This window comes from Lemur catta, chromosome 15, assembly GCF_020740605.2.
Source record: "Lemur catta isolate mLemCat1 chromosome 15, mLemCat1.pri, whole genome shotgun sequence".
In the NCBI taxonomy this organism is placed as follows: Eukaryota; Metazoa; Chordata; class Mammalia; order Primates; family Lemuridae; genus Lemur; species Lemur catta.
In genome coordinates this window covers 38,430,843-38,442,805 of record NC_059142.1, presented here as the reverse complement: position 1 = coordinate 38,442,805, position 11,963 = coordinate 38,430,843, and the positions used below count along the sequence as shown (strand labels likewise).

Here is an 11,963-nt window from a genome sequence, read left to right as displayed (position 1 = left end):
GTGAACGTTCCTCAGAACACCATGTCTCTCCGATTTCCTGGCGGATCCAGGTATAATTGCTTACGGGCTGGAACTGGATCTGTCAGACCACCCAGTGGAGGCGCAGGCTTTGCAGGCAGCAATGTATGTGGCAGCTCTGTTGCTGGAAGTGGATTTTCCTGCACCTTGGGAGGGGGCTTGGGCGGTGTTCCCAGTGGGAGCCACGCCAGTGGTGCCCTTGGAAATGCTGTTTGTATTGGCTTTGTCGGAAGTGAAGGGGGACTCCTCTCTGGGAATGAGAAGGTGACCATGCAAAATCTTAATGACCGTTTGGCATCCTACCTGGATAACGTGCGAGCTCTGGAGGAAGCAAATGCTGAATTAGAGAGAAAAATCAAGAGTTGGTATGAAAAATATGGACCTGGATCTTGCCGTGGACTGGATCATGACTATAGCAGATACCACCTAACAATCGAGGATCTTAAGAATAAGGTGAGAAATCACAAATTCAAAACTATTCAAAATATTTAAAACAAAGAATTACCCAGCAAAAGACACAGAACTACAAGAAATGCTTCATGACTGTTAATTGTAACTTATATTGTACTTATTTATTATTTATTTTGATAAATAAGTCTTCCTATTACTCAAAAATAGTCACTTTGATTCATGAATTTCAATGTAGTCAAAATGTTGTTGGTTCCATTGTTTATTTTGAAATATATTCATAGAGAAGAAAGCATTGTATTCTAAAAGTCATATGAGCATATGAGAATAAATAAAACCATATCTTTAACTTTTAAAAATTAAATTTTAGACATTTTATTACATAAGGAAGTAAGATTTGTATGCAAAAACTTAATTGTGTAACATTCCTTATTTTCTGAAATAATAAATTATAAAAGCAGATTTATTTGTTGTGTTCTCCCTTTTGATTTCTCCTAGCTTATCTCTTCCACTACTGCTAATGCTAACGTCATTCTGCAGATCGATAACGCCAGACTGGCTGCTGATGATTTTCGGCTAAAGTAAGTAATAGAAAATAAATCTTGCACTAGAAAAAGCTTCCTGTTTATTTAACTTGTTAAATAAAATTTCAATTTCATCCCAAGTGGAATAAACTATAACCTAAAAGATTAAAGCATGCAAAGGATTTATGTTATACTACCACAATCAAGTATACTCACAATTTATACCAATTTATTACATTCACGGGACAAAATATCAACGTACTTCTATGCTGCCTAGAATACTGCTAAGCACAAAGTGGATGCTCAGTCACTATTCATTGACTAAATAAACTATTTAGTTCATTAGCTAAAGAAAAAATTAACTAAGAAAAATATTAACTAAGAAAAAATTCTAAAATGGTATATTTGTATTTAATTGAGATGGGCTATTGGAATTTGTGTGGCTAAATAATTGCCAATTATCCTGCACAGAGTTAAGTAAGGGAATGGGGGCAGGGTATCTTTGTATGCTTTTATACGATTTAGAATCCTAATTCAATTTCTAATTTTCAGTTTAAAGCAATTGAGGTTTTATTTTTCTGTTTCTTGAGATAGTCTTAACTTGCACTGAAATTCATTTAAATGTCCCCCAAGGTATGAAAATGAGCTTGCCCTTCACCAAAATGTAGAGGCGGACATCAACGGATTACGCCGAGTCCTGGATGAGCTGACACTCTGCAGGACCGACCAGGAGCTGCAGTACGAATCCCTCAGCGAGGAGATGACCTATCTCAAGAAGAACCACGAAGAGGTAGGGGACGCTCTACCTCTAGTCAAGTCAAATTGATGGGAATGGAGTAGTGGGAAAAAGATGAAAACCCCATGCAGGCCAGCATTTTAGTTTTTTCCACGCTCCAAATTGACTAAATTTGACATTTAGTCAATAATCAAGTGTTGAATAACTCTCCCGTTTTTATACCCCTTCTCATTTAAAAATGAGATGCTGTGACTGTTTTATGCGGTGGTGGTGATGGTTGTTTAATTAAAACAAACAAGTAATTCAATAGATGGTTGGCATGAATATAGATCAAATAAGCCAATTTAAAAAATTGTGTGCCATAAATTATATACCCAACTGTATGTTACTTTGAAACATAAAGTAACGCCTGTGAAAATTCTTCTCCGACTGGGTGTGAACACGCATTGCCCCTAAAACCACACTCGTGTTTCCCTCCAGGAAATGAAGGCTCTGCAGTGTGCGGCCGGCGGCAACGTGAACGTGGAGATGAACGCGGCCCCCGGCGTGGACCTCGCCGTCCTGCTGAACAACATGCGAGCCGAGTACGAGGCCCTCGCGGAGCAGAACCGCAGGGATGCGGAGGCCTGGTTCAACGAAAAGGTGAGGTCAGCCCCGCTGGCCCCGCCCGCGCCACTGTGGCAGATACAGACCTGTTCTACCCTTTGTGCCCCGCCTTCCAGAGCGCCACCCTGCAGCAGCAGATCTCCGACGACGCTGGCGCGGCCACCTCTGCCAGGAACGAGCTGACCGAGATGAAGCGCACCCTGCAGACCCTGGAGATCGAGCTGCAGTCCCTCCTGGCAACGGTAGGTGACAGTGTCGATCAGACTGGGCAGGGTGATTCTGGAGCACCTAAGAGAAACCCCTTTTTTCTCCCCTATCGTACCTTTGCCTGCAAGTACTTGACAGAGAGAGCTAAGAGGAAAGGAAAAACAGACTCAGAGACGCTCAGAAAGAGAGCATGTTCTTCCTCCTTGACATCACTGAGGACTTCTTTCCTGCCCAGGGCTCAGTGCTCATTTCATGAAAGTAAACAGCTTTTCACATAGATCCTTTCTTAGGGTAGCTCATCTCAGCCCCACAGAACAAACAGTGGCAGTATTGCTCCACCTGAAAATGAAATGACATGTCTACAGACATGTGGCCACGCAGGGCAGAGCTAGCATCACACCAGCATCTCCTAATATTGATGAAGACATATTGAAAGCCACACTGTGCTTCCCACCAAGCAGAGGAAAAGGGGGTGCACACCTGAATTCCATGTGGGCACTGTCAGCTTTCCCATCCCCACAGTGTCCAGGGTGGAGGTCCCATCCCAGAGGACACAGCCCTGGAGCCAGGCATTCAGCCACGTGGGCAAATACACCTGGATTACTTCAAATGTTAACATGGAGTTTAACCTAGGACTGAAACTGGCTTCCCTTCTGGGGTGTGAGTTGGCAATACCCAAAAGGCTTGATTTTAAGAATTATGGCACACACGTGGCCTAAGGATGCCCTGTCCTCACAAGAGGTTTTGTGCTCCCTGAGGACACCAGGTTGTAACATGAAGAAAAGAGCAGCTATCACACCAATGAGTGCAGTGAGACAACAAGGAAAAGAGGACTTAAAACAACAGGAAGGCTCTTTTGATTTAGCCACCCTGAAAAAGTGCAGTGGTTTCTTACTATATAGTATTTAGTTGGGAGACTCATTTTTATACTGACTGACCCCAAACTTACTCAGCCTGTGCCTCTTCCCCTCACCCTCATCACTTCTGCTAGCTGGTACTGGACACCCCCTGCCACGGTGGGTCCCTGGAACCCTCCTCTCTTCCCCATTTCTCTTCTTCCCTGAACTAGATCACTGAGGCCTCATTCCTGCTGCAGTAGCAGTGTGAGTGAATCCTCTGTGTCTGAGTTGTGTTGAAGGACCTAAGTTTCAAGTTCCCAGATCAGAACTTTAAGCCTTTTCACATAGAAGCAGTGATTGTATAAAATAGTTAGAATCTATGCAGCCAGTAGTACTATAGTTTGGGCTCATGAGATAATCCACACCCAAAAAAAGCCCATTTAGCACACAACATAACTGAGTTATAGAATAATGGTGGCATAGAATCTAGCTTCCATACCCGAGATTCTTTTGTCTTAAGATGAATTCTAAGCTCAATTTTCTATAGTTAGCACACAAGTCATTTTTAAGTTGGGAGTTGTCTAAATATATAAATGTTCACATGTTTGATTCCTGTGGTATACAAACCTCGAAGTTCATCCTATTCTCCATCTTCAGGGACAAGCCAAACTTTACAGGGGAGGCCTGTGCAACAGAGATGCTGTCCCCTCTGACTTATGAGAGTATAAGCAATCTTATAAAGGATGGGGACTCCCGAGGAGCTCACAGTACAGGTTGGAGAAAGAATTCTCACACCAGGAGTAGAATAGTTTTAGGAGAGAAAGTTTAACTTACTTTTTCAAGAAATAAAGAAAGAGAGAGAGAGAGAAGGAAAATGGCACAGCAAGAAGGAAGGTGGGTAGTTGTGAGTTTCCTCTTCAAAGGGGCAACTATGTGCTGTGAGTTTATTTCTCTTACTTTCTGTTTGACAGTTTATTTTCCTCTGTGAGGTAGGTTATTAGAAAGGCCACATTTCACCTATGAGGATACATTATCAGGGAAATTAAAGTTTTCAGCTGCCAAGCACACACCTCACTGGTATCTTGCTACCTATGTCCTCACCCTCCCCATCTCCATCCTGATCACCTTCCACTCAGATGCTCCTAGACAGCCCAGCACCCTCCACATAACACACGGCCAGCCCAAGATAGTGATTCTAAGTCAGTCTAGGCAGGTTTTCAGCCCCTTTAGACCCAGTGTCTGCCTGTTGTGCTGATTATTTTATAACTCCCTCCTTGCAATCCTAGAATGAAATTGATAGGTAATATATTTAGCAATACACAAAATTATTCTTAAAAAGTATAATATAGTAACTGCAATAAAAGGGAAAATATAAAGAAAGTATTTTAAAATAAAATGCATTTACTATAGAAGTAATTGGGCCCAATCACCCTATAAAATGTAACGAAAGAGATCATAGCTTGCATCTTCTTTTAATAAATCTTTCATTTTCAACAATGTCAGATCAGGAGTCACTCCATACAAGAAAAGGGAAATGAAAGAGTGGAGGCGGGGTGGACACTGATAACAGCTAATATCAGGTGAAGTAATAACTGCCAAGACATATTTATATATAATAAGAGAAAGAAGGAAATTACCTTAATTGAAGTTGGGGTCATGTGCCAAGACAAATTACAGACTGTGGAAGTAGAAGAGAGGAAGTATAATATTTATGAGAGTAGTATGGAAATAATGACCTGTACTGTGTTATGAGATATACCGCTTGTCTAGAAATCCCACCCCTGTTAAGTCAGTCATTCAGTCTCAAGTGCTTTAATGGAGAACAGAAAATCAAGGATGGATTAGAAAAAGAAAAGGCAGCACAAAAGGCCCCAAAAGTGTTGGAGCAGATGTGTGGGCATGACGGCAGAGTAACACTGAAAGCAACAAGCAACCTAAAAATAAATATGTAATTTCAAAATAGAAGTTTTCTCATATCTGTTTCTTATTGTGTTACCCCAGAGAAGTGCTTTAACATAGAGATTAGTCATAACAGGAAGTATAATGTAAATATCATGAATGTCCAGAACAGTCAAGAGTCTTGTGGGAAAGGGTCATTTATCTCATGTCAAGTCATCCAGCATGCCTGGTCCCCACCCGGTAAATGCCAGCCTCCTCCCCTTCCCATTGCATTGTGAGGAGCCCCACAAATTTCCAAAACTTGCCTAGGGGGCAGTGCTGCGGGTGCTGAGAAACACTGGTCTACATAGTCCTCAGAGTGGTTTCACCCCTTGCCATGGCTTTTTTGATGCCCTCAGAAACAGTCCCTGGAGTGCTCCTTGGCGGAGACCGAGAGCAACTACTGCGCGCAGCTCGCGCAGATCCAGGCGCAGATCGGGGCCCTGGAGGAGCAGCTGCACCAGGTCAGAACCGAGACCGAGGGCCAGAAACTCGAGTACGAGCAGCTCCTCGACATCAAGGTCCACCTGGAAAAAGAGATTGAGACCTACTGCCGCCTGATAGATGGAGATGGAAAGTAAGCAAAGCCATTTTAAAATCCAGTTTTTATGTCTTTTAAACTACAACCATACACTGCCCCTTACCCTTCCATATATTCAAGCCTTGTCTTTTTCATTCCCATCTCTTGCCTCTGGAGTCCTCTCTCCCTTATTTTGTACATCACAGTGTCCTTCTCCTCTGCCTTGGATAATTCCAGTTGTCCCTGCAGAAGTTCCCATTTTTGTCCGTGTTAATCACTGTGGATGTAAGATTCTCCCCACCCGTAACCCCATTTATTCAGTTCATTCTTCCTAATATCACTGCTGCCCTGAGATAAATGTGCTCCATACAAATAAATGCATGTATGCATTTGTATGCATGTCCTTTAAAATTCTTGGCTTTAAAAAAAATCAAATGGAAACAAGTTTTGTTTATATCCTCTCTTTAGACAACATTCCATTACTTTCAGCTCCTGCACACAAAAATCTGAAGAGTTTCCTTTGTAGATAACTAAAATCTGTTTTTGGTATGCAAACTTCAGTTGAGTTCATTGATTCAATGACTATTTCTTAAGTGATAGTAAACAGAAATATAAAAGAATAAACTATTTTTTCTTTTTACAGTTCATGCTCCAAATCAAAGGGCTTTGGATCAGGTAGCTCGGGGAATTCATCTAAAGGTAAAAAAATCTGTTTCTATTTCTACTGCAGCAAATGCTTTTATAATACATTAATGGCAGTCATACACCATGGCAAGTCAATGTTGAAGTAATTTTAACTAAAGTTCTCTGAACTGCAAGTATTATTTTGAGTGGATAAAACTATCCCAAACTATTATTATAAATCTATACTTACTCCCTCACCAAAAATGTGCATAATATATTATATTACAACCAGCAATGGAATTCTTTGTCATGTATCTTTTAGTATGAATATATGTATTCACATGTTTTATTTCTAGATTTATCCAAAACCACACTGGTAAAGACGGTGGTTGAAGAGATAGATCAACGTGGTAAAGTTATTTCATCGAGAATTCACTCCATTGAAGAAAAGACATCTAAAGTGACCAACGGCAAGACAGAACAAAGGGTTCCTTTCTAGTTGTCATTTTAGAGAAAATAATAATTTGGGAAAGAATCCCTCACAAGTGTATTACTCTAATCAACATGGAGAATAAAAAACACTGTCTACTTTTAAAGTTACTTAGCAAAAATACTAGTTTTCTTAGTTAAATTTTACAGGATGTTGGGTGTTTGTTTTCAGGTAAATAAAGTTGATGTGCACTTATTTTCATTCACTGATGACTAATAAATAATTGTGATTTATTTTTTTCTGTGTCTAATTCATAAGGAGAAATTTGTGGGATATATCTGAATTGCCTTTCTCTCTAGTTTTAAATAATATTCAATACTACCATGTGGAATTTTAATATTAAACATTTACCAGGCATAATCTTTAAATCCTACCATGTCTGCATGGGCAAATAATCAGGAAGTTGAGAAATTCTCCTGTGAGTGAAAAGTCCCACCACTAGATGGCACATTCCTAGTATGTCACCAAGAGCATACCTCAAACTCTCCTAGGGATCGGGACTCTTAGCAGTACACCATTCCATATGATAATCTCTGGAAAGATCCACAGCAATAAACCTCATGTTAATGACTTTTCTTCCAGAGCAGAGGTCAAAAGTTTTTTTTCTGTGATGGCCCAGACAGTAAATATTGCAGGCTTCGCAGGCCATGGGTCTCTATTTCAACTGCTAAATCAGCCTCTGTAGCAGAAATTAGCCGTAGACAACAGATGAATGAATGAGTGTGTCTGTGCTCCAATAGAAATTAATTTATGGGCACTGAAATTTGAATTTCAAATAATTCTATGTGCCATTAAATATTATCCTTATTTTTATTTTTTTCAACCATTTAAAAATGGAAAACCATTCTTAGCTCATGGTCTACACAAAAACACATGGCAGACCAAATTTAACACACCAACACCTGTCCCAGAGCTTAAAATTTCATGAAGTTCATCATTTTATTTATCGCTGAGTAGTACTCCATGGCTAAGGACATTGGGCAAGTTATTTAATCTCCCTGAGTTGAAGCTTCCTCCTCTGTGAAGTGAGCATAATAAATACTCACTCGAAAAAAAAAAATTTTATGAAGTTGATAAACATGATGGCTATTGTGTCTTCCTACCTTTCTGGATCAAAATGTATAGTACAAATTCCCAAAAAATATTAAATTGCCTAAAAGGAAATCAGCCCCTTTATTTCTCTCCTATATGGCCTGATTCCAATGAAAAGCTACCATGAGAGAAGGAATTCTACCCCACAACCCAGCAGTCCCAAGGGAGTTCAAAGAAGTGGTGAAAAATGGGATATTTACAAAATCTTCAGCCGAAAGTCATCAAATGAAGCAAGTACTAGAAATTCATGGGGAAGTAACTTCCCAAGGATACAATGTACAGGGCCAGCTACATACTTTGCAGGACCCAGTGCAAAATGAAAATGGGGTGGGGTGGGGTCTTTTGTTCAAAAATCAAGCAAAATGTGTCATGAAAGTTCCTATAATATAAAGCTTTTTCCTTTCTTCTGCAATTATGCTCTCAATTTGTCCTGAGTTTTTATTGTTTTTGGTTTTTGGAGGGTTTTTTTTTTTCTATTTAAGGTCATTCTAAGTAAAGAAACATTAAAATTTTAAAGTTATTGGCATAAATTTTACCAGTCATTTTTATATTGTGAAATGCCAGTTTGAAATCCAAGTATAAGAGCATTTAACTTGTATACAGGATCAATGAAATTACACGATTCATCTTTTGTAGCTCAAACATGCATATGTATTTTGGTCCTACCGAAACAATGAACACACAACACAAAACAAACTCAACTGCTTTTATTTCACTTCTTTAGATACACACAGGCTACCAACACTCTCTACCTTCGGCTTATTGATGAGCAAGAAAATACTGAAAGGAAAAGGAACTATAGGTCATTCTATCTTTCTGTATCATTATTTCCCACGTAAGTGATTAGCTACTACAAGGAAGTAGCACAAGTAAATCTATGATAGGTTTCGTTGGTCATTCATGGTTTTTAGCATACCAATGCCTTTTTCCTGCACTCAAAGCAAGTTCTGGTTTGAATGGGAAGCCCAGCTTCCTGGGGTTGTCAGAGACCGGGCTTAGTCATAGACATGACATCCTTTCTTTGTGCTCTGGACTCCTGCACACTGTGAGTCCACTGTGCACAGGGGCATTGCACACACTATACGCCCCTAGCAGTACGGGCTTGCACACCCCATGGTTCCATCAGGATTCACTTACAAGACACAAGTTCAAAGATAAAATGACTAAGAATTTTAAGATGGCAAAAGAGCATTGTACCAAGCGTAGGTCCCTTCTGAACATGAGACCTTGTGTGACTGCACACATTTTACGCCCATGAAGCCAGCCCTGCTTATCATGCATGCTCACAGCACACTGATTTTCAAAACACACTGTCTTCACGGTGATCCGCTTCCCAAGGCAAGGCCTATCATTGCATAGAAAGTGAAAACTGTACTTTGTTGGGAAAGGGTGCTGTTGATGTGAAAAGACAACCCTAATTCACCACTTCTTTCCAAAGAAATAAACCGGAATTCCTTGTGTATCTATTCAGCAAAAGAACAGGTGGAAAATTAAATTCTCAGTGAGTTTCCTTGAAGTTCTGTCGGGTTTACAGGATGGAAGAAAACATCCCATCTTCAGGTTTTAGAGTCTTAAATCTGTCATTCCTTCCTAGATGTGTGAAAACTGACCATGGTCTTTGGTTCAGTGGTTTTCGTTTACTCAGCAGAATTCTGGGGGTCCTGAATTTTTTAGGAGTTCTGCTAGTGACACATGTTCTTCCCCAATCCTCGAAGGTTCATCCTGCTTTTTGCTGTAGCGGGTTTCTACACGGATGGTACCTCCAAGGAATCAGTCTTCATCTGAAGGAAAAGGAATTCAGCCACTGTGCTTGGGTGGTTGTTAAAGCGGAAATCACAAACTGCTATTCCTTCTTTTAACAAACACCCAAGATCTGTGGGAGCTTTTAGCAAGGGAAGTAAATTCCCACGTGTTACTGGGTGTTGCAAATGTTTTGATATTTCTGTTTTTCTTTTGATTGTTGTCATCATACAGAAATTTATAATTCATTGTCGTGCTTATAAAAATTTCCATCATAGTTTCCGATTTTTACAACTGCTGAGAAAAGTCTTTGTAATTCTTTTCGCTATTTCTTGTCATCTTTGTCTTTATATTTCTGAATAATATGTTTTAACTAATATCTCTTGATTTATCAGTTTTAGGCATTATATAGTGTCCTCTTAAACGGAAGTTGAGACTTTGGCTTTATCGTCTTCACTTTCTTCCTGATGTACCATAACATTTGGTTAAATCAGTGTTCAGTATTTTTGTCATTATGACTAAGTATATATTGTTCATTGTAGTGTCAAGTGGTATACTCTGTTTCCTTGTGCACCTTTTTGTTTCTCGTGCTAACAATATTTTTCTAACTTTTTATTAACCTGGTGTCCTATGTTTCTTAATCTTTCATGCCTCTTTCTTACAGGATTAAAACCCACAAGCAATCATTTTCATCTACTCCCCTGAAGACCTCACTTTTAGAATCCCCCACCCTCCTATTCAATATGGGCTATTTATTTTTTAAACCTGCTACACAGCTGTCATCCGGGGACATCCATTCAATACACTCACATTGGGACCCCATTTTCGGTATCCTAATCTGTTCTTTTTCATGTTGGTTTTTCTCTCAAGTGGCTCCCTGACAAAGTGTGCAAGGCAGGTAACTTCTTTGAGACCTTTTGTGTCTGAAAATATTTTTATTCTACCCTAACTTGTGATTATTAGAGAATTTTAGGTTAGATACCATTGCTGGTCAGAATTCTAAAACCTGGAATCATAGTTTCACTTGGTTCTTTCAAGGTTCATATGTCCATCTTTTTATATTTTTGTTCTACTTTTGGGGAGATTTTTTTTTAAAGTTTATTTTCCAACTTATCTACAGAAGTTTTATTTTGGAAGTTAGTTTTTAATTCTAAGAGGTCTTTCTTGTTCTTGGTGTTTAATTTTAATGATATTCTATCCATGTTTTGAATATGCAGTATTTTTGTTACTTCTAAGGGTAATAATTATCACATATAGGTAGGGGTTTTTTTTTTTTTTTAAGTTTTCTTCAGCCTTGTTTATTATCTCTATTATTCCTGAGTGCTATTTTTTGTTTGTTTGAGTCTCTATCTTTCATGTTGGAGTGTTTTTCAGTGCATGGTGGTGATCTTTGAAATTCTGTTCATTTTCCAAAATAAGGCCTTAAATATTTGGAGGCTCTGTGTATAAGTGTCTGTATTTCACTCTAGGGTGGTTGTGTGATGAGCTTCCTTTCTGTGGGGAACACTCAAATATCTGTATCTGGAGGTCTTTTCTCTAGGATTCTTCAGGCACCCCAGAGAAACATCCAACAATCGGGTATGGATACATAATTTGCAGGCCCAGTGCAAAATGAAAATGTGGGGCCTCTTGCTGAAAAGTCAGAAAAAAGTTCAATTAGAAATACTAAAATAGAAATCTTTTTCTTTAAAAATATCTTATTACTTATAACATGTAATAGTAATACATATATGACAACATAAACCACAGAAAACAATTTGGTGTCATAATTGTATATACTACAATAAACTATGATACTTTAATAACGTAATTTCTTTTTTTTTTTTTTTTTTTTTGAGACAGAGTCTCGCTCAGTTGCCTGGGCTAGAGTGCCGTGGCATCAGCCTAGCTCACAGCAACCTCAAACTCCTGAGCTTAAGCGATCCTCCTGCCTCAGCCTCCCAAGTAGCTGGGACTACAGGCATGCGCCACCATGCTCGGCTAATTTTTCTATATATATTTTTAGTTGTCTATATAATTTCTATTTTTTTTTTTTTTAGTAGAGATGGGGTCTCGCTCTTGCTCAGGCTGGTCTCAAACTCCTGAGCTCAAACAATCCACCCGCCTCGGCCTCCCAGAGTGCTAGGATTACAGGCGTGAGCCACCGCGCCCGGCTGTAATTTCTTAATTGATTGACAGACTTTTCTGGCTTTTCTACAAATTCATTTATTAGGTCATGAGT

At 39.4% G+C, this 11,963-nt stretch overlaps 1 protein-coding gene across 1 annotated transcript; it reads left to right on the top strand.

Annotated features, from left to right (window-relative positions):
* Positions 1–7,142, top strand: KRT28 (keratin 28). Its single transcript, XM_045526455.1, has 8 exons — positions 1–471; positions 925–1,007; positions 1,584–1,740; positions 2,167–2,328; positions 2,409–2,534; positions 5,636–5,853; positions 6,440–6,495; positions 6,777–7,142. The coding sequence occupies exons 1-8, from the start codon at positions 22–24 to the stop codon at positions 6,917–6,919; spliced, it is 1,395 nt and encodes a 464-aa protein (XP_045382411.1). The 5' UTR covers positions 1–21; the 3' UTR covers positions 6,920–7,142.
* Positions 7,143–11,963: the final 4,821 nt, after the last annotated feature.